General features: G+C 40.3%; 1 protein-coding gene across 7 annotated transcripts in view; it reads right to left on the reverse strand.

Moving 5' to 3' along the window:
- Positions 1-7,592: 7,592 nt before the first annotated feature.
- The window catches only part of DUSP22 (dual specificity phosphatase 22), a 67,153-nt gene continuing 50,604 nt past the window's right edge, over positions 7,593-24,141 (reverse strand). For 5 of the 7 annotated variants that reach the window (XM_032798388.2, XM_075062819.1, XM_075062821.1 and 2 more), the window contains 3 exons: positions 17,944-18,018; positions 15,861-16,032; positions 7,593-11,068 (listed from right to left, as the gene is read on the reverse strand). In XM_032798388.2, the coding sequence (XP_032654279.1) occupies positions 10,883-11,068; positions 15,861-16,032; positions 17,944-18,018 (433 nt within the window). In that variant the 3' untranslated portion in view covers positions 7,593-10,882. The remainder of the gene's footprint in view (positions 11,069-15,860; positions 16,033-17,943; positions 18,019-24,141) is intronic. The other 2 variants (XM_075062822.1, XM_075062823.1) reach the window with 1 other exon arrangement.

A 24,141-nucleotide genomic window follows, 5' to 3' on the forward strand; every position in this document is an offset into this window, starting at 1 on the left:
AGCTCACATACACCTGGCTTTATGATACTTATCTCCATTAAAGGATTTTTTTAAATTGTAGCCCCTATTAAAAGATTGGAAGCACTTCACTGTCCCCATATATATTTGTGTTGCTCACAGCTTTCAAAGACTTAATGGAACATTACTATGTAAACCACACTGTATTCTATTTAATGACATTCTTTTCCTTTGTGGCTCATAGTGTTCCTAGTTTTGACAAAAGCCACAAAGAGACATTTTTAAATGAACCAAGTGGACTGATTCATGAATTGCTGCCTCTTCTCCTAAAACTTTCCCATAGTAATTGGTCAAATTTAAAAAAAAAAAACCTGTTCCCTTCTCCCACAGTTGTTGTACTGTTTTCAAAACCCAAATCTTCATATTTGGGGGGGGGGGTGTGTTATGTACACAATGTACCTATCAGTGTCCGAACACTCTATTGTACACAATTAAAATAATTAGTTAAAACATTATATTGATTCAAGTTATTTAATGGACTCAAGAGTTGAGCTGCCTTCCTGCTTCAACCCTGGAGTAAAAGGGGTAATTTGGGACCAGATTGTGAATATGAATCATAATCTGTTTTCTGAGCAGCTCCTATGCACTGTCCCTTGCTCAATGCCTGTAGCAAAGCCCTAGTTTAGCACTAAGGACCTAAACCATGTAAGGCTTTATTGATCAGTACCAATACACAGAACTGCAGCCAAACAAATAGCTGGAAGGTAGTCCTGGAGCATGGCTGTTATATGCTCTGTCTGAGGAAAAGTGCTCAGAAGAGGGACAGCCACATTCTGCAATGGCCAAAGCTTCCAAATATTCTTCAGAAAAAAAGGTGTTGTTGATACTTCAAATTAAATCCAAGCCTTCTAGACAGCAGCCCAGAAGCACCACTACTAGGGCAATGGTCTGGCCCAATGAGTACCATTTTATGAGCTAGTTTGGCACTTTGCCATACATTCTAACAGATTCTATTAAATGTACTAGCTAGCCACACATTTTCTCCTATAACTAGCCCATCTTTAACCATGGTGAATGTGGGCATCGCTTCTTTTTAGTATTGTAATACTGGAGGGATTGAGGTTCTCGATCATTTCCATAGTGAATGAATTCTCTTTCTATGGGCTGGAATACCTTTTGGCATGTCTTATAGCGCTCACAATATTTTGGTCCACGATAATTTCTGATATGTTTGTATTCTTGGTATGCCATTTTACTTCTGTGGTTTCACTGCTCTGAAGAGTACTATGGAGGGTTGTTGTTGCATGACAATTACAGTTCACTAGATCCTGTATATGGGAAGCATGTTCAGTGCTTTCCTTAGTTCAAGTCAAAATGCTGCAATTTGCAGCCAAGGTTTATTACCACGATTTACCTCCCCTAGGGTCAAAACTCAGCAAGCATGCTTGGTACACGGCTACCAGAACACACTCCACCTACTAATGGGAGTATTGATTTTGCATGTTCTCTTGCACTAAGGATTAACGAAATTCAAAAAAGAAATGTACTGGTGAATTATCTACTATTGATGCTCATAATTTAATCATAAATATTTAACTCTTACCTGCTGCATTTCACCAACATATCTCAAAGTGCTTTACCAAAGAGGTTAGTATCATTTATCCCCATTTTCCAGATTAGAAACTGAAGCAGAGAAATGAAGTGACTTGCCCAAAGTTTCACAACAGATCAGCAGCAGAGGTGGGAACAGGGCCAGCTCCAGGCACCAGCAGTCCAAGCAGGTGCTTGGGGCGGCAATCTGCAAGGGGCGGCAGTCCATGTGTTTTTGCCCCCATGCAGCATGCCGAATTGCCTCCGCAGATGGCGGGGGCAGTCTGTGTGCCATTAGGGTGGCATGTGCGTTTCCAAGGCGGCGGCAATTCGGCAGCAGCTTCTACGTTCAGCTGTCTGCGGCAGCACAGTTTCTGTCTTCTGGCTGAAGACAGAAGCTGCCGCTGAATAGCTGCCGCCGCAGAAACGCGTGTGCTGCCCTAACAGCACATGGACTGCCCCCGCCGTCCGCGGCGGCAATTCAGCGCACTGCTTGGGGCGGCAAACACAGTAGAGCTGGCCCTGGGTGGGAACAAAATCCAAACCTCCTGACTCTTTGTCTAGTGCCTTATACACTGGACTATGCTGCCTCCCTAACGGCTGATGGAAATAAATTTTGCCACGTCATTCAACATGTCCTCTAAACTAGAATCTTGACCCTTTGTTGACCTTGGCAAAGGACAGTGGGCAATTTAGGATCAAATCTCTGTCTTACTTACTGCATTTAAATGGTTCACATGACATTTTGAACCAGTCTTGAAATTTGGTGCACTTTTAATGGACCACTGATTACAGGAGAGATAATCAAAAGATCAGTTTAACAATTTGCAAAAACTGAATTATTTTCCCTGTCATGGTCATGTGTGGTATGAAGCATCCAATCTGGGGAAATTAAGGTCAGCTCTATTTACTGAATTTTAAGCAAGAAAATTTTTGAAGGTCAGTGCACTGCAGATGCTGAAAGTGATAGCAGTCTGTCCTTTGTGCGGACTCGGCTAGCAACTAATATATTAATAGAATTAGTACTGATTGTGGCTGAGTGATTGTGAAACAGCCAAAAAACCTATTACTAATGGTGATCCTGATAGCAGTAAGCCAGTATGGGCTGAGAAAGGCCCAGAAAATCCTGGTGTGATCCCAAAAGGTTCAAGAATTACAAACATTATTCAGTTTTTTTCCACCCAAAAGAGCATCTTATTTCCAGAGAAAAGGCCGGAATTACTACTTAAGGAACTTAAAATGTAGGGCTGTCATTTTATCGCAGTTAACTCATGTGATTAACTCAAAAAATTTATTGCGATTAATCGCAGTTTTAATCACACTGTTAAACAATAGAATATCAATTGAAATTTATTAAATATTTTAATGTTTTTCTATACTTTCATATATATTGTAATCTGTTATAATTAAAATCAAAGTATATTATTTTTATTACAAATATTTGCACTACGAAAATTGTAAATAAAAATTAGTATTTTTCAGTTCACCTCATACAAGTACTATAGTGGAATCTCTGTTGTGAAAATGCAAGTTACAAATGTAGATTTTTTTTTGTTACATAACTGCACTCAAAACCAAACTAATGTAAAATTTTAGGGCCTACAAATCCACTCAGTGCTACTTTTTGTTCAGCCAGTCCTTAAGACAAACAAGTTTGTCTCCTGTAAATGTAAACAATGCTGCCCTCTTACAATGTCACCAGAAATTGAGAACGCATTTGCATGGCACTTTTGTAGCCAGCATTGCAGGGTATTTACGTGCCAGATATGCTAAACATTTGTATGCTCCTTCATGCTTTGGCCACCATTCCAGAGGACATGCTTCCATGCTGACAGTGCTCATTAACAAAATAATGTGTTAATTAAATTTGTGACTGAACTTCTGGGTGTAGAACTGTATGTCCGCTGCTCTGTTTTATCTGCATTCTGCCATATATTTCATGTTATAGCAGTCTCGGATGATGACCCATCACATTATTCATTTTAAGAACACTTTCACTGCAGATTTCACAAAACACAAAGAAGGTACCAATGTGAAATTTCTAAAGATAGCTACAGCACTCGACCCAAGGTTTAATAATTTGAAGTGCCTTCCAAAATCTGAAAGGGACCAAGTGTGGAGCATGTTTTCAGAAGTCTTTAAAAAAGCAACACTCCATTGTGGAAACTACAGAACCCGAATCACCACCTTCTGCTGGTGGCATCTGACTCAGATAATTAAAATGAACATGTGTCAGTCCGCACTGCCTTTATCGAGCAGAACCAATCATCAGCATAGATGCATGTCCCCTGCAATGGTGGTTGAAGCATGAAGGGACATATGAATCTTTAATGCATCTGGCATGTACATATCTTGCAATGCTGTCTATAACAGTGCCACGCGAACGCCTATTCTCACTTTCAGGTGACATTATAAACAAGAAGCGGGCAGCATTATCTCCTGCAAATGTAAACAAACTTGTTTTTCTGAGCGATTGGCTTTTCTGAGCTAAGTGGACTTGCAGGCTCTAAAATTTGACATTGTTTTATTTTTGAATGCAGTTATTTTTGTATATTATTCTATATTTGTAAGAAACTTTCATAATAAAGAGATCACACTGCACTACTTGTATTAGGTGATTTGAAAAATACTATTTTTTGTTGTTTTTTTTTTTTTTAGAGAAAATACATATAATCAAAAATACATATAAAGTTAGCACTGTACACTTTGTATTCTGTGTTGTAACTGAAATCAACATATTTGAAAAAGTGGAAAACATCCAAAAATATTTAAATAAATGGTATTCTATTATTGTTTCACAGTGCGATTAATTGCACAATTAATTTTTTTAATAGCTTGACAGCCCTATTAAAATGGAAAGTCGACATACCCAAGGCTTTAGTTCAGTGGTACAACATTGCTATAAACATGGGTAGGACCTGTAAACATTAGAAATTGCAGCCATGTTGTAAATGGGTCAGCCAGGTCCCCTGAGTTGGTGATCTTTGTAAAGAGGGCAGAACCTTAGACAGGAGACAACAGCTAGCCAACCACTGCATGAGACAGAACATGTCCCCAAATGTGTGTGTGTGGAAGGCGGGGGGGCTAGTCCAATGCCACTGAATTCAATGGAAATCTTTCCATTGATTTTAATAGGTATTCAAATCAGGCCCATGGGAAAGATACGACTAAAACTGAGCTAAATAATCATCAAAGGGTCAAATTAAAATGCCACTGCAATAGATCAAAGGCTTTATGGCAAGAGACAAAATTGGTCTCGTATCTTTTTGAGGACGCATAATGATTGCAACAACACTATAATATTTTTATTCATAATTCATTGGAGATGCAAACTGGATGCAATTTTTTATGTATGAGAATTGCACCTGGAATAGAAGTTAGGCTAAGACCACCTGAAAAATCTGTATTGGCAACCTAATTCTGCCTTAATTTGATGAAGTTGGACTGGATTTATCTCAGGAAGAATTTAGCCTTTCATTCGAATGATGAGCTGAGCTGAGCTGTATTTCCATGGTAAAAATGCACCTGCTTATACACTGTTAGATGACACCTCCTAATAATTGCCCTAGAAACTACACGAAAGCTACACTATATAATCTTGCAACTTGTGAGCTATTAACTCTTTGTAAACTGCAGTTTGCATAATTAGCTACAGCAAATGCAAACCTAAACTTGCAGATGTTCAGACATGTACAGACAAGAATTCGTCCACTTGTCAAAGGATAAGAGAAAAATATGGGACAGCTACAAAGTTTAGTCATAGATCGTTTAATTTAAATGAGCTCGGCCCATGTGGTAAAGCGAGAACCATATTTAAAATGCTGCTGAGAATATAATTTATAAATAACTAACTTTGTAACAGTCACATATTTATGTCTCCAGGGGATTCTATAAAAATATCATCAATCACTTGAGAATGTCTTCAGGATGAAGTCTTTCTAATACTCTCTAGAAGGCCCATAGTGTACCCACCCCTCCAGCACAACCATCTCCTGCTACAATGTCCTGAGAAGTCCTCTCCATATTTCTGACCAGGACTTTGGCATAACCAAACAAGATATTGCCCTCAAAAGAACCCCCTGTATGCCAGGACAGGACATGGGGAGTTTAGGGAGTACTCTCATGCAGTCCTAATATGAGCAATAAAGCAATACTGAGGCTCAGTGCTTTGATTTATTAAGATCCCAGTAACCTAGGACTCATCTTAATCTTCCTAAGTGATAAGAGGATGGTGGGGAGATGAAAATGGTCACTGGTATCTGGTTATTTTATAGTCAGTGATATAGAAGAGGATGCACCTCATGCTCATACTGAATAATTATTAAAGATTCATTGTCTAGTTAGCAGTTGGCATTGAATAGAATCATGCAGCAGTCAGTGCTGGGTCTGATAAAGTCCAAGCTTTTTCATTAGCACCATGGAAGATGGAGTGGAAGGTACGCAAATCAAATCCACAGATAATACGCGTCTTAGAGGACTGCAAATCCATGGAAAGTATAACATTAAATTGGTGAAACAGACTAAAGCTCTGCATCTCTTCTCATATTGGTGTCCCTTCATTTGACTTCTCATTGCCTACCATGGTGTAGATGAGAGAAAAATCAGGCCCTAAAACTCAGTAGTAAAACAGATTACACTGAAAAAGATTTGTGGTTCACAAAGGAATAAATAAATATTATGGAATCATGGTAACTACTCAGCTGACTTGGACTCTGGCTCAATTCAGCAAGGAACTTAAACACATGAACTTTACTTTTACCATGTGAGCAGTCCCAGCAATGGACTCTGGATCAGACCCGATTATCTGCAAATAGTTTAAATAAATCAAATGCTTTGCATTAAATGTTTCAGAGCCTCAAAATTCTCTGGGACCAACATCTTGTCTATACTATAAATGCAACCCTTACGTCCGCATAGCTGCATCTACACTGGAAGTTTTGGCAGCACAGTTATGCCGGTTAAGGGGTGTGGGTTTTTTTCACACCCAACCAAACTTTGTAGTGTAGATCTGGCCCGAGGTTCATTTGTTTTAAACCATAAACCATAATAGTTTACTTTTCCCGAAGACTACTGACCAGTTATGAGGCAATAATATCTTAGTTTTTATGACATTATCTGAGTTAATTGGGCAGTTCTGAAAAGTTTAATTAAACACATTTCATATATTGTAAACAGAATACACTTTGTGATGACTGTTCCATAAGGGTATGACTCATCAGCCTCTTATATGGACCAGCCACCAGAGGGTGAACAAAGAACCACACTATGGTGATGTGGGTTATAACTCACACAGTGAGCTCCTAGGTGCTATGATAGTACAAACAATAAATACCACCACCGCCACACTGCAACACATTGTAAAATATAGTTAGTTGTATTAACATCAAAAACAATGGCATACCAGGAGAAGAATACATTCCAAAGGGAAAATGTTAACAAGTCACTGCATGTCTTGTTTAGCTATCAGCTGCCTGGGGAACTATGTGCAACCGTTCTTGTCTGCTACTGCAATGATAACCAGTTCCAGATGGCTACTTATATGGAGGGGGAACATCGTAATGCACTAAGCAGAGCACAGGCACTATTTAAATATATAAATTATTAATGGGATTTCTGATTTTCAGTGTCAAGTCAATTTTCACACTGGTTTTTAATTGGCTGAACTCTGACAAGAATTCAGACTACAATGACCTGGGTACTGCAGACTCTGGCATTACAGTAACCAAGTTTACCACGGCTTCCATTGTTCAGAGTAAAAACATTTGCTATTACTCCCTTTTCTCCCCTGCCTTTTTTTCCAGGTGGAGTGGAGGGAGGCACTTCTTGACTCACCTGGTAGAGATCAATGAACCCATGGAAGGATTCAGGAGATCCTTCCTGGGCTGCAGAGATCTCTGTGATGGAAAGAGCAACTTCACCTGAACACCAGAGTGAAATCAATTCGTGATGGGCGCTCTTTGCAAACAGTACTGATGCTAGCCAAGGACCAGGGATCCAGCAGAGAATATTAATTTAGATCTTTCAAGAAAATACACAAATAGATAGGCTATGAACATTTACTTTTATTTATAGAAAATTGTAGAACGTATTAAATACAAACCATAGAGAAAAACAACCAAAGAGGAGGCTTCATTATGATGCCAAAAGGAAGACAGAGAACCAAGCTTACTGGGCTTACAGTTCCTAACTGACTGAAGAATTGACTGTAATCTTTCACTGACAATTATATACAGTGATTATTATAAACAATGGTTTTTTTAAAAAAAAGAAAGAATTTGCCATAATATTTTTCCAAACACCCCCAAAAAACAATCAAAGCAACAACTGTTTCCAGGTTAAAATCAGGGTAATAAATACAGATGAAGTTACCTGTAGAATCATGCTAAAATGTTTGCTTGCAGTCACACAAAATAATTAAGTTTACAAAATAGTAAATTATCCGTGTAAATCAGGATGCTCAATAAGTTGTTAAAAAGTTTCATGCATTTGATAGGGGAAGGCAAAAATAAAGCAGAGGCTTAGAAATACAGAAAGGCGATACTGAAAGTATGTGGAAAAACTGAACACATAGTTTATACTGTTAAAGTCAAACACCTGAATGTTGACTGTCCTCTGGTGGATAATCATATATCCACACAGTCAAGTAGCCCTTTAAGCTGTCACTGGAAGGCTGGTAAGAGAAGAGACTGTACTATGTTTCTGGACAATGTCTGTTTCACTCCTTTCTTAAAGGAATGGAGTAAGGTTTAGCTGTGATTGCCATCCCTTCTGTGCCTTGATAACTTACTAATGCAGGAGATCCTACTGTTCCACTCCCACCAGGGACAGGACAGCCCAGGCTTCCCTATGCTCCTGTTGCCCTCTCACCCCCTTAATTCTATTCTACTCTCTTGAAGGAGAAGATGGTACAACTGTGGTGTGGGTTTAGGAAGGTGATACACAACCACTGAAGATCAGAGATATGAGGATCTACTCTACCCCAGCCAAAATTACCTACACAGATACCTTCCTCTGGTCCCTTAAAGAGAAAGAAGAGTTGGTGTGTGCTAGAAGCATAACACTCCAAATCCCATCTATAGATCTTCTCACTTTACTCTTGAGTCTGCTTTCCAGTTGCAGCTTCACAAGTGTGTGGGCTTTATGGCCATTGAGACATGTCAGCTATGCAGGTATTGAATGATGTTTCAGAAGTTGACACTTTGGAAGTCAACCAGCCAATTAAAACAAAAAAGAACAAAAGAACAAACCTGAACACAAAACATTAGCAGATGTCTCTAAATGTTCTCAGTATAAAGTAATTTTAAATTTATCAGCACCCACAGTATTGCTGTGGAAAAAGAGAAGTGCAATAACACATTCTGGAACATGTGTCAAACGCAGTTAACATTGGTATATACTGTGTGTGTATGTTGTGTACATACACACTTTTGCTGTAAATACTTGGAATACTTCTGACAACTGTGCCTTTTTTTTGTGCGTGTGCCAAAAATGCCATATCTTATTGTGAATACACAGGCTTGAACAAGGAGATCATCATAGAATATTAGGGTTGGAAGGGAACTCAGGAGGTCACCTAGTCCAACCCCCTGCTCAAAGCAGGACCAATCCCCAGATTTTTGCCCCACATCCCTAACTGGCCCCCTGAAGGATTGAACTCACAACCCTGGGTTTAACAAGCCAATGCTCAAACCACTGAGCTATCTGTGTGTAAGACTCTTTTACTAAGTCTCCAATTTACAAAAACTAGTGACCATGAATGGAAGCTTCCATCGGTCTAATAGTATTGTCTTGGGCAATTACTAAACCCGTCTCCCATTGAAATTCAGACAGTCACCTGTTTGCCTGCTAGCCAAGTGTTATCTGTTAATGGTGGTGGTCTGCAAAGATTAAGTAACGCGCACACATGGGATTCAGCAAGCTATGAGGTTGGAAACAAAAGGTAAGACTTTTCCAAGTCCTACAATATCCCAACACCTGCCACCAATACAGTTACAATTTGTTCTGGCCATATGTAATATACTAGCACTGTGTGGTGCGATGAGGCCCACAACAAAGAATTCTGGGGCAGCTGGGAGCTGGATTATAGTAGTAATGTAAATCCTAATTTTTGCGTTAATGGATTTTTAATAGCCATACTTTCCATTCCATTAAAATAGATAAGATGTCAAAAATATTTTGGGGTTTACTTTACCCCTACAGTCCATCTCCAGTCCATCCCAGGGCTCATCATTGTGTGAAGACATTGGCAGCAAGCATCAAAGGATACCACGTTAAATGTTTGTAAGTTAGCGTATCATAGGACATGAAATAAAAAAAATTCTGGTTAAGTACAATGTGTTGAATCTCTCTTACTGTAGATGACTGGGACACTCAGCATGCACTGTGTATTGAAAACAGCTTGATTCTCTTGAAATGTCCTTGCAGGTTGGGAGAGCATCCTTCTTTGTTCTGGAATCTTTAAACGATACCTCTGTTTGCTCTGAATCAAAGACTAAAAGTAAGGACATTGTATCCAATTCTCCTCATCATAACACCAGTGTAAATCTGGAACAACTTCATTAACTTGTTTGCAGTTACACCGTTGTAAATTCAAAATAATTCCAGCTAAGTCAACTGAGCTATTCCAGATTTACACCAGGATAACTAGAAGCAGAATATAGCCTCTAGTTTTTTTACTCTGATTTAAAATGTTGCTTACATGTGCACTCTGACAAATTTGACCACTGGTTTTAAATTGGCAAAATAGATGGAATTCACACATCTTGAATCTTCCTACTTAATCTTAATTTTTAATTCAAACTAGTGACAACTATGAATAATTTAAATGAAAGCCAGAAACCTCTCAAATAATTTTTTTTATGACACACACACTTTGCGTTCATCAAGTGTAAAATCGAGGCAATTTTCAAAGTTGCATTTACAACCTCAGTGACAAGAACAGCATTTTTGAGGTAGCTAAGGTCAAACAGCAACCGTAGCACAAGCAAAAAATACATAAGTGCTCACACACTTTGGAAGCTCATTCTTTGGAGACAATGTTATCATGTGCACACGAGTGTGTTTTGGAGACGCACATATTATAAAGGGGGTGGAGTCTGAGGACAGTGACAACCTGACATAAGGGGTGCCTCTCAAGAGAGAAGCTTACAGAGAGTGGTGTTACATAAAACTGTAAAATTGTGTCAAACACACACACGTGCGGTATAATATTTTCATCAAGTATTCCACAAGAGTACAGCTCGCATGACTTCCATAGAGAGTGGAGGGGACACTGGTGATGTCTGTTTTTAAAACAGGTCGAAGGAAAAAAGAAAGTGAATCCAGTCTGGAGTGATTAGGTCTCTGTTGTGTAGCTGTTGTATGACAGGGAAGGCAGTGAGGAAAAGTTATTATTCCACTGTCTCCCGCCGGGACCTGGTTGCATCATTGCCTGCTCTTTATATTTACCCAGAAGAATTTTGGCTTCTTGCTCATCTTGCAAAGAATTTTCTCCATATTCTTCCTTCAGCCACTGCCTGAACTGGAGAAGTTAAACACATAGTAGATATGCTAATTATTAACGCAAACCGGATGCAGAAATAATACTCCTCTTACACCACAGTATCTTTAATAGTAAATATCAACAACTTTTCAAGAACATTAAAGGAGTCAAAATAATTTTCAAATCACATTGTTTAAACCTTTTACAGTCTAACCCTGATTGTCTAAAGAAGAGTGCCCACTTTGTGGCTTTGAAACAGCAAAGCACTTAAACACGTGTGACTAAGCATAGTTATCATCCCATTGAAGTCAATGGGACCACTCATACACTTAAAAAGTGACACACATACATAAGTCTTTGCTGACTTGGGCTCTAAATTTGGAATCAGGTACTCCAACAGCACATGCCTGGCCACAAATTCAAGCACACTTTGGGTGGAAGAACTGGCAGATTATTGGCCATTTTTTCCACTTTAAATGTCACATGGCACAAAGGTAAATTATGGAACTATTTACATTCATAGTGTCCTTGTCCAGACTGAAGTGTCAGAGGTGGTTTTGGAATAAATGAAACTGATAGTATTCACCCAAGAGTTCTGAAGGAACTCAGATATGAAGTTGCAGAACTACTAACGGGGGTATGTAACCTATTGCTTAAATCAGCCTCTGTACCAGATTATTGGAGGACAGCTAATGTAACAATGATTTTCAAGAAAGGCTCCATAGATGATTCTGGTAATTAGAGGCCAGTAAGCCTAATTTCATTACCAGACAGACTGCTTGAAACTATAGTAAAGAACAGAATTATCAGACACAAACATGAACTAAGCATATTGGGAAAGATCAACATGGTTTTTGAAAAGCGAAATCATGCCTCACCAATCTAAGAATTCTTTGAGGTTGTCAACAAACATGCGGACAAGGATGAGCCAGTTAATGTAGTGTACTTGGACTTTCAGAAAACCTTTGACAAGATCCCACACCAAAGGCTCTTAAACATTGTAAGCAGTCATGCAATAAGAAAGAAGGTCCTATAATGGATCAGTAACTGGTTAAAAGATAAGAAACAAAGGGCAGGAATAAGTAGTCAGTTTTCACAGTGAAGAGAGGCAAATAGCAGAGTTCCCCAAGAATCTGTACTCGGATCAGTGCTGTTCAACACATTCATAAATGATCTGGAAAAAAGGGGCAAACAGTGAGGTGCCAAAGTTTGCAGATGATACAAAATTACTCAAGATAGTTAGGTCCAAAGCTTACTGCGAAGAGTTACCAGGAGATCTCACTAAACTGGTTGACTGGGCAACAAAATGGCAAATGAAATTCAATGTTGATAAATAAAAAATAATTCACATTGGAAAACAATCACAACTATATCTACAAAATGATGGTGTCTAATCTAGCTGTTACCACTCAAGGAAAAGTTTAGAGTTTGTGTGGACAGTTCTCTGAAAACATCTTTTCAATGTGCAGCAGCCGTCAAAAAAACTATGATGAAAAGTTAGAATGTTAGGAACATAAGGAAAGGGATAGAAAATAATACACAAAACATCATAATGCCACTATATACATTCATTGTACACCCACATCTGAAACACTGGGTGCAGTTCTGGTTGCCTCATCTCAAAAAGGATGTATTAGAACTGGAAAAAGTACAGAGAAGGGCAACAAAAATGATCAGGGTATGGAACAGCTTCCCTATGAGGAGAAATTAAAAAGACTGGGACTGCTCAGCTTGGAAAAGAGACGATTAAGGGGGCCTATGATAGAGATCTATAAAATCATGAATGGTGTGGAGAAAGTGAATAAGGAAGTGTTATTTATCTCTTTATAACACAAGAACAAGGGGTCACCCAAGGAAATTAATAGGCAGCAGGTTTAAAGCAAACATAAGAAAGTACTACTTTACACACACAATATACTGATTGCCAGGGATGCTCTGAAGGCCAAAAGTATAACTGGTTAAAAAAAGAATTAGGTAAGTCCATGGAGGATAGGTCCATCAAAGGCTACTGCAAAGATGGTCAGGGACACAACCCCATATTCTGGGTGTCCCCAAACCTCTGACCTGCCAGAAGCTGGGAGCGGACGACCGAAGATGCATCACTTGATGATTGTCTGTTCTGTTCATTCCCTCTGGGGAACCTGGCATTGGCCACCATCGGAAGACAGGATACTGGGCTAGATGGACCATTGGTCTGACCAAGTATGACTATTCTTATGTTCTTGTTTCAACACATCAATGCTGGGGGTGTAGTGTATAGGCTGTTTAATACATACCTGGAAGTGCATTACTGTGCTTTTAAAATGTTTTAGCTGGAAGCAGGGAGAAGGGAAGGAAAACTTTTAAATGTTTAACATTTTATAAAATATGCATCTTCCCCAAAGAAAACAAAGATTCCATTGCAGTCTCAGGTACAATGTGTGATACAACTACAGCCTCAGACCCTGATCCTGCAAAGATTTATGCATGTGCTTAGTTTGATATTGATGGGGCTACTCATGTGTTAAGTTAAGTATGTGCATAAGTCTTTGTGGGATTGGGGGCTAAACCAGGCATTTTAAGCATTCAACATTTTACCTAAGGCCAGTTCCTCAGCAGGTACAAGTCAGCATTGCTCCAGTGACTTCAGTGGAGGTATGTCAATTTACAACCAGCTGATGACCTGGCCTATAATCTCTTGCTGTATCAAATATGCACATTACAAATGTGTGCAAATTCTTTAACCTGTCTCTCCTTCTTCCTGCCTTGACTCTTCTCCCACTTATCTAACCTGGCAGTGAAGCCTCAATGCAGAAGCAATTACAATAGCTCCTACTCTGCTCAGCTGTTTGGGGGTGGGTGTGTGGGGGCTTCAAAAAAATAAGAGGCTCCCGCTCTTTCTTCTTGCTTTTGTAGCTCCACTACTGTCAATCATCTGCGGAAAGCAAGGCTGGCAGGCAGCACCTTCCCTCTCCAAGCCCTGCTATCACTTATTACCTATGAATGCAAACTATTTTAGGTCACATGACTCTCTCTTAGTCAACTGTGTAGTGTTTGGCAAGTTTAGGAAGAGCATGAAATATATTAGAGTGGAGGTATCCATTCAGTTAGTAACTATATGGGGATCGAGCCTGTAAGGAACTCGGCAATTGCGCTCTGACCCAGCAAAGCACTTAAACTCAGACTCAGAAGCATGCAAACAGGCGTAAAGGTTTAATGGGATTGCTCACACTCTTAAAAGTTGAGCACATGCTTAAGTGCTTTGTTGGATCAGGACCCTAGTGCTCAACCTCTTGCAGGATCAAACACATACAGAATAAGCAAAATATATCTATATTGAGGTCATATCAAAGATGAGACCTTAACATAAGAACATAACATATGAACGGCCCTACTTGGTCAGACCAAAGGTCCATCTAGCCCAGTATCCTCTCTTCCGACAGTGGCCAATGCCAGGTGCCCCAGAGGGAATGAACAGAACAAGTAATCATCAAGTGATCCATCCCCTGTTGCTCATTTCCAGCTTCTGGCAAACAGAGGCTAGGAACACCATCCCTGCCCTTAATGCCCATCTAAGGGACATTTATCAATGACACACAACATGTTATGATCTTCAGTGCCTAAAAGCCTAGAAGTTCAAATCTAATGGATCAAATGTCCTGAAACCCCAATATACTTTGTACAGAGCTATCATGGACAAGTGGTGCTGTAATTAAAAACTCAGGTCCAGATCCTCAGCTGGTATAAATTGGCAAAGCTCCACAGAAATCCATAGAAGTACACTGATTCACGCCTGCTGAGGATCTGGTCCCAAAAGTTGTGATCGACAGATACAATAGCTTGCTACAACCTATGCCCACAGGTGAGCATTTCATTTTATAAGCTAGTGCCTTCCTTTCAGTGAAGAAACTGCTGCATCCTCCCATTGTGACATGAAAAAAAAGACGTTACTCTCTTCTCAAAGTTATTTGCATATACAATGTATATAGGGTTATTAGCTCAGTCCAATTAGATCTGAAATGACTGTAAACCTTCATATAAGGGAGAAAGGAGACCAGTCTGGAAAGTCCCTTTATATTGTATCTTAAAATGTCAGTTACCCACCCATTAATATCAGTTCTGAATGATCCAGGAAATACTCAGTTGAATATTTTCAAAAAACAAATATTTACAGTTGAAAACTGCATTCCTGATATGTCACAATAATTTCTCAGCTCTCTGCTGCAAGAAATCCTGGAAGAAAAATGAAGTCAACCTCCTCACCTCATTTACTTTCTTTTAAAAGAGTGAGTTGAGAAAGTAGAGAGGAGAGAAATGTGCTGAGCAATGTAAAATGGAGTTATGGTCAGAAAAATGATTATGTAAAAACAGTACCTCCTTAATCAACAGACCTGTTCCCGGGGTGTGTTCAGCTGTATTTGTTTATGTTATTGACAAAAATAGGTTATTACTATTTTTCTAAACTCCCATTAGCCCTGCAGAACCAACCCAGCTCAAGAAGGAGGAGCTGGATTCCATTCTGGTTCATGCATCATCCCCACATTGTTAGTTAAGTTCCAGTTGTACAAAACATTTGTTACCGGTGATGATGCATAAGCCAGGATGAGAACCCAGCTTGACTTTCAGATCTCAGGTTTTGTTTACAATATTGTTAACTTGAAAAGCTATTTTTTCTTGCTTTAACATCCTAGGTAGATGTGAAAAAACACTTTTTACATTAGCATCACTTGTACATTTGTATTATTGCCGCATTCTGGGCCATTTATCTTCTAATCTTTAACCTTCTAAAGTTATGATACAGTCCAAAACTTTGTGTCTAAAGAAACCAAATTGGTCAACAAAAATCACTTACATGGTCAACATCATGTTTTTCAAACTCCTGTAGCTGCTTCTGGAAGCCCATGTTAGGATTGGCACAGGATCTCGATGCTCGTACAATAGACAATGCATCTTCCCAGCCAAAATCTGTGATTGTCATGATGTAAGCGACTACCAAAGTTACGCTCCTGGAGACTCCAGCGAGACTGCAGCAGAAATTAGACAAAATAAATAGATACAAAATATGAAGTCTTAAAATAAATATGCTTATCTCATAGAGCATCATAAATTTACACAGCACTTTACAGAGTAAAATATATTACCTAAACTAAGGAGTTTAAAGTAATGAGCACATTGTGGTGGCTGTTCCTATAGAACTATTGAGGTATCTTTATGTTGTCTATGTACTGGACCTTAAAATGTAGAAGAGTGAATCTTGTTAATCACTACAAAAGTTTTTTCTCTTAATTAATTAGCCTCTTAGAGTTGGTAGGGCAACTCCCACCTTTTCATGTTCTCTGTATGTGTATATATATATCTCCTCACTATATGTTCCATTCTATGCATCCGATGAAGTGGGCTGTAACCCATGAAAGCTTATGCTCAAATAAATTTCTTCGTCTCTAAGGTGTCACAAGTACTCCTGTTCTTTTTGCGGATATAGACTAACACGGCTGCTACTCTGAAACCTGCATGCAGTGTGGGCACCCAAAGGGAGGAGCTGTACTGAAATTCAGTTCAGATGAGAGTTTTTTTTAAACAAAAAAAAATACAAAGCCTCCATGAGAAAGCGTGAGAACAATTTTGTATTGTTGTTTTTCTTAAACTAGATATGAGTTATCCAGACATAAAAATACCACCCCCCCTACAGAATAGGGTCTTGAAATACGAAGGTAGCCTTTTCCAGCACATTCAGAGCTCTAATTTTAATGAGCTTGTGTTTAAATTCATTAAACCTTCAGACCAAGTTGAACAATTAGAGCACAGGATTCAGAGTTCTCAGTTCTATTTCTGAGACTGCCACAGACATGCCGTGAGACTTTATTTTTCAGTGCCTCAGTTTCACCATCTGTGACACTGGGAATGACAAACCTACCACTGTCAAGTGGTTTGACAGCTCTGGATGAAAAGTGGTGTTATTACTATAGATAAAGAATACATTTGAGTGACAGTTGTAGATTTGCTCATGTAGCACTTAACACTTTCAAAGAATATAAATGATAAAGCACAGGATCAGAAAACTGTCTCAGAACACCCTCATGAAGTAGGTCAATAACCCCATTTTAAATATGAAGAGAGTGAGGTGCAGAGAGGTTAATCGACTTGTTCAAAGCTACACAATGAGCCAATGGCAGAACAGGATTAGAATGCTGGAGTTCTGACCTCCAAGCCCAGCGCTCAGACTACTAGATCTGACTCTAACTAGCATTTCAGAACCTATATCTAGACATTGCAGCAATGCAAAAGGACCACGAGCAATGACAGTAAGAAAAACCACGATGGGATTTCCTTGTCTCTGTTCCAACTCTTTGAAGGCAGTTAATGTCTCAAGACTCCCTCTCTAATCAGTAATCTGCTCGAAACAGCTGTGATATTTGAATGCTTCAGTGAAGCTTAAAATATCAGTTTCTGTTGAGAGGAAAATTTCCAGCAGCCCTAAAGCAGCAAAAATAGTTGCAACAGGAATGGATAAAATTATTAGGATTACAGGAACTGCATGTGAGAGGAGAAAATGGTGACTAGCATTAATCAGAAAAATAGACGATGCAACACTATTGGTAAAATATAACACAGGGAACAGATAGTCCCAAGGTCCGAGTGGGAGACTGGAGTCAGCAGCTCTGGATTTCACTCCTGTCTCTGCCACTGACACATTGTGCGCTCTGGCAGCCACTTAACCTCTCTGTGCCTCAATATCTACAGTGAAGCAAGGCTTAACAAGTGTTTTTAATTTTGACAGGGGATCCTCAGATGTCAAGTGCTATATAAGTGCAAAAGTATTATTATTAAAAAAGAAAGAGAAGGGCGGACAACTCTAATTTATTACTGACTTAAAAAAAGATAATAAAATGGAGAGGAAAAGATTAAGAATATTCTTAAACAATTGACATACGTACCAGTGAACAAGACAGCCCTCACCTCTAAGCCGGCACTCATGGATAAACTTGATGCTCTCTTTGAAATGTCTTGTCCTGAAAACCGAACCAAGAGGGAAAAACAAAGCACTTGGCTTTAGTAAAATCATGACTAAGGGAGAAAGAAAACTGAGAAAAAGATTTTAAAAGCCACTTAATATTGTTCCCAGAATACAGTACATTAAAAAGGCAACCAACAGATACTACACAGTTGCCTTCATTATTCCTTATTTTAAATATGAATGGAAGCTTTGGTATCTCAGGCACCACTCTTACAGTCACCGTTGACAAATATTTCTGCTGATGACTGACAAATCTCTCTCCCTTCCTCCCGGCGAGCAACTATGTTCGTTTGTCTTCCTGACATTTCCTTGTGGTGGTCCTGCCATCAACTGAAACTTAGCACGACCAAAACAGAGCTGATTTTTTTCATAAAGACCTCCCTTCCCTCCTCTTTCTCTGTCACAGAAGACATCACAACGACCCGAGCTCGTCCAGGCCACGTCGAAATCTTGCCACTTCTTCCTGCACAATATTTCCAAGATCCACCTTTTCTCTCTGATCACACTGACAAAAGTTTTGTTCAGCTCTTGATCACTTTACACTTTAACTACTGTAATCTCCTCTTCTCTGGCTTTGACAGTTCTAAACTCCATCCTCCCCTAACTCAAATCCTTCCCAAATACTGTTAAGATCATCATTCTTGGCTCATTACTCCAGCTACAACAATCAACTCAAGATTCTCTCCATTGGTTCCCTCTCTTCCACTGCATGAAATACAAACTTCTCCTTACTTCCAAAGCCCTTCACAGTGTAGTCCCACCACCACCAAGAACTTGCACACATCCTATTACAATTTACTTCCCGGTCTTTCAGGCCTGCAGTCCCAGCCTACCTGTTTGGCTCATCCACTCATTATGTCTGGAAGTTCTTTAGTGTAAGTGGCCATTTTTATATGCTAGGTGCAGTACAAGCATAATGTGGCCCAACCTCGTTGTGGCCATTAGGCGCTACTGGAATATAAATGTTTCATAACAAACCAGTTACTTACCTGTACACTCCCTGTTGTTCTTCAAGATGAGTTGTGCACATGTACATTCCACAGTTGGGTGCACATCTACCAACACACTCCAGCCAGAGACTTCTACCAACAGGCAGCACATGCGCCCCTGCTATCCTCATGCACCAAACCAAGGGTATAAAGGGGTGCGATTGCCATCTCCTTCTCCCTTTCTTTGCACTGTTGGTAAGCAAAACTCAAAGTAGCGGGGAAGGTGGGAGAGTTGAAGAATCTCGCAGCACATCTCAAAGAACAACAGTTACTGTACAGATAAGTAACCAATTTTTCCTCTGTGGAGCGACTGTGCACACACACACATTCCACTGTAGGTGATTCACCAGCAGTTTCCTTGCAGCTGGTGGATATCAGATGACTTGAAGAGAGACCACAACACCAACTGGCTGAAGTTGGTGTCCTCTCATGAACCTTGAGTAACAGTACCTGGAGAAGGTATGTACGGAAGACCACATTGCTGCTTTGCAAATGGCTGCTATAGGAATGTTGCTCAAGAAGGCTGACAAAACGGATGGAACCCTCGTGGAGTGGGCTCCTTTCCTTTGTAGAGAGACGTTTGCCAGATCATAGCAAAACTCAGTACAATCTGAAATTCAGCATGAAATATGCTGGGCTGTGACAGGTTGCCCTTTAACCCTGTCAGCGTAGGCAACAAACAGTCTAGGAGTGCAGTGCAGGTAAAATGTCAGAGCCCTCCCAATCATCCCATCGTTTTCACTGACAGCAGAAGCAGGGATGTTGTTGCCAAAGGTTCAAAGAGGGGTCTCACCAAATGGGACAATATTAAAATTCAGGTCCCATGAAGGTACTAGTTCAGACTCTGGAGGGTATACATGGATAAGAACCCTTAAAAATATGGGTTCCAGGGGACTGAAAACCTGTCTACTTGTGGGCATACTGCAGAAATTGCTGCTCAGCGGAGAGCTGAGAGACCAGAGGATTTCAGATGCAGTAACGTAGTCTGGCATAAATATGTCTAATCCCTGTGTTATCAGGAGATAATTGATGTGATTCCGCCCAGACTGAAAACCTTTTCCATTTTGGTTCATACAAGGCTCTTGTGGAATCCTTTCTGCTGTTCACCAGAACAGCTTGGACTTCTCAGGAGCAGACTTTCCTCTCATTGACCAACCAGAGATCATCAACACTTAGGTGAAGATACTGTAGGCTAGGGTGCAGTGTCTTGCCTTGGTTTTGAGATAAGAAATTCTCAGGCAGAGAAAAGTGGCCAGATGGAGAGTTGCTGTAGGTCCATGCGTTAGTACTGCCTTGGCCAGGCAAGTGCTATGAGGATTAAGGTTCTTTGTCTCCTAGTTTCCTTATCATCCTTGGAATCAGAGGGACTGAAGGAAACATGGGCACCGGATGTCCCGAACAGGGGAAAAATAAAGACAATAATAGAACCTGGGCTGTGACATGCCCTAGAACAGAACCTCCTGCCATTATTGTTCAGGTTCGTTACAAAGAGGTCTATTATTGGAAAACCCCACCAATGGACGTTCTGCTGCAGAATGGCCTCTTTATGGACCACTTGTGATGATCTGTGAGGTATCTGCTGATGGAATCTGCAGTATAGAGTTCCTCACTCCTGAGAAGTGAAAGGCATTTAGTGAGATATTGATCTTTATACAGAAGTTCCACAAGTGGATCGCTTCCTGGCATAACTGAGACAACCTTGCATCTCCCTGTTTGTTCATATACAAACAACATCACTGCTGTTTTGTAAGATCTTGAACCACGTGATGGTGGTAATGAACATCTTACAGTCCAAAAGAATAGCTCAAAGTTCCAGCATATTTATATGGAATGAAAGTTCTTTAGATGTCCAAAGTGCTTAAGCCTGAAGTTGATCCAGATAGGCCCCTCAATCCCTAGTGGATGCCTATATTACAAAAGTCATAGTTGGTTCTGGTGGAAGGAATGGAACCCCTCTGCCTACAGTCTGACGTGTTAATGGGCTGAAGCTCTTGGGCAGATACACAAAGCAGCATATCCAGAAAATGTTTGCTGGATGATATGCTGAGTGAAGCCAGGTCTACACACATTTGAGGTAAGTCTGGCATGCTAAATCCACTTATGTGCACAAGGCTATGTGACCCAACAATTCTAGACATGAATTCACTGTGGTCCTCAGGTTGGAATTGAGGATCTCGGACAAAGGCCATGGACTGGAACTTGTTTGTCAGGAGGTAAGCAATGGTAATTGTGGCATCAGGATCTACCCCTATGAAATGTACTTGCTGTACTGCTTGTAACATTGATTCCTCTACATTCAGTTTTCGATCTAGACAAAAGAACAGATGTCTTATGACAAGAATGTTTTTTTGATTATGAGATCCTGACCAAGCCTACTGTCCAGGTAGGGAAATATTTTAACTCCTAAACGGTGCAGGTGAGCTGCTGCTACCATTATACACTTGATAAATACCCTTAGGCCAAGGATAGGCTGGCAGGCAGCACAGTGTATGGGCAGTGCATGTTGTTTTCCATGAAACAAAGATAATTCCTGTGGCCAAGATATATTGCCACGTGAAAATACGCATCCTGAAGGTCAAGGGCAGCATATCCCTCTCTTAGAGATTGGTAATAGATGTCAAGTTGACGGTCTTTTTGATAAAATGGTTTGGCTTTCTTAAATCCAGAATGGGCCAAAGGCGACCTCTCTTTTTAGGAATCAGAAAGTAGCAGAAATAGAAATTTTTCCCTCTGTGTTGATAAGGAATGTCCTCTCTTGCCCCCAATTCCAACAGAAACTGTATTTCTTGATGTAAAACAACCTTATGAGATGGGTCCCTGAAAAGGGACAAGGAAGGCAGGTTGTGGAAAGAGAGACATGAACTGGATAATGTATCCTCCTCTTACTGTGCTGAGCACCTATTTGTCCAATGTAATCTCCATCCATGCACTATAAAAGAGACAGCATTTCCAAAATGGAGGGTCTGGATGTACTAGATGAAACACGGTCAGCATGCACTCATCCATCAAGATATCAAAATGACTGCTTCAAAGCGAACAAAGTCTTGTGAGAGGGACCTGTCAGGCCAATGGGGAAATCTAAGTGGCTTAGATCTCCTTCTAGAGACATCCTGAGATCTCTGCTGGTAGTAAGTTCTGTACTGTGTTTTGGGCCTCAAACTGCTTCCTCTTTTAGCTATTGGGGTATAAACACCCAACAAAGAAAGTGATGGACAAGAATATTTCAACATGTGCATGGTGTCATCGGTTTTCTGAGAAAACAGTTTAGCACCTTCAAATGGTAGATCTTCTATTGCATTTTTAATTGTTTAGGAATGCCAGAGACCTGCAACCAAAAAGAGTTTCTCATTGAGATGGCTGTACCCATCAAACATGATGTGGGATCTGATACACTGATAGCTGCTTGAACAGACATTCAAGCAGTGAGATGACCTTGAAGACAATGACCAAAAACTGATCCCTATATTCTTCAGGCAGTTTGTCCAAAAAAATAAATAAATTTGAAATTTCTGAGCAGTTTATAAAGGTGCATTTGGACAAAAATGCCGGGTAATTTGACACCCTTATCTGAAAGTTCGTGGTAATATAAGCCTTTTTGCTATATAGGTCCAGTCTCTTACACTCCCTATCCCTTCAGGGTAGCCTGAGGGAAAGACTGCCTCAAATATTCTTTTGTTTCTGTTGCCACTAATGAGTCTAGGATGAGGTAATTGAAGAAATACACAAATTCTTGCTGGGGAACCTGATACCATCTGACCATTCATTTGGCAGTGGGTGGAATAGAGACTAATGTCTGCCAAAGGATCTTTGCAGGTTCAAGCAAGGCTTAATTAATGGGATGGGCAACCTTTCCCAAAATGGGAGTTTGTACAGATGTAGCTACCCTCCTAACGAGGTCTTGGAAACCTTTAAAGTCCCCAGGAGGTGGTAATGTTTCCTCTGGGTCGATGGACTCCTCTGGGGAAGAGGAAAACATATGTGGGGGAAATATTCAGGGGTTCCTCTCTAGTTTCCTCTTCCTCTCTGGGTTCCAAAAAGGAGAGAGGTTGTAGATTAGGAGGAGGCTCCTTCTCTGTTTGCTATAGGTTCTGGAGAAGCTGACTTTCTCTGGGACTGAGTCGCTGACAGGAGGCATAAATGCTCTTGGACCAGTCCAAGACGTCCCATAAGGTCAAGCAGAGCAGTCATTCCTCTGACATAGTACCCATCACCATGAATATCTTTATAATATTGTTCCTTGCTCTGGGTATTCCTAGAGCTTGATCTGTATGGTGACCTGAAAGACCTTGATGGAGATATGGGTCTATCATGGTCAGAATCTGAACAGAAGGAAATACAACTCTCCTCGTGAATGGTGGAGCAGTCCCATTAGACATCTGTGGAGGTCTTGACACCTGCAACACACATGCTACCCCAATGGTACCAACACTGATGTATCTGATGGCGCTGATGGAAGCAGATGAGGCAGACAGAAGGCAGACAGGTGAGAAGGTGACACTGACAGTGCTGATGGAGCTGATGCAGACTATATCAATGAAGCAGATGGAACTGCCGGTGCCACGGTGATAATTGGTGCTGGTGATGTAGTGGAGGCCATTAAGTTTGGAACTGGATGACACAAAAGGGAGAGTTCAGGAGAGGGAGACAAAAGATGTTTTGCCACAAAGAAAGCCTGAAACGTCAATGATACTCATGATATAGTTGGACTTCAATAAGGCTTTTGATGCAGTTCCACATTCTCATAAGCAAACTAGGGAAATGTGGTCTAGATGGAATTACTATAAAGTGTGTATACAACTGGTTGAAAGACCTCACTCAAAGAACAGTTATCAATTACTGTATATACTCGATCATAAGCTGCTTTGTTTATAAGCCGCCCCACCCCCCCAAGATGGATAAGTAAAAATGGAAAATTTTTATGACTCATTCATAAGCTGACCCTATAATTCAGGGATCAGCAAACTTTCGCTCCCAGTCCATTAGGATAAGCCGCTGGTGGGCCAAGACGGTTTGTTTACCTCGAGCGTTCACAGACACAAAGGTAAACCTAAGTAAACAAAGTGTCCTGGCCCACCAACGGCTTACCCTGACAGGCCAGGACAGCAACTGGTGGGGAAATTTGGGGGGGG

Source organism: Chelonoidis abingdonii, chromosome 2 (genome assembly GCF_003597395.2).
Source record: "Chelonoidis abingdonii isolate Lonesome George chromosome 2, CheloAbing_2.0, whole genome shotgun sequence".
In the NCBI taxonomy this organism is placed as follows: domain Eukaryota; kingdom Metazoa; phylum Chordata; order Testudines; family Testudinidae; genus Chelonoidis; species Chelonoidis abingdonii.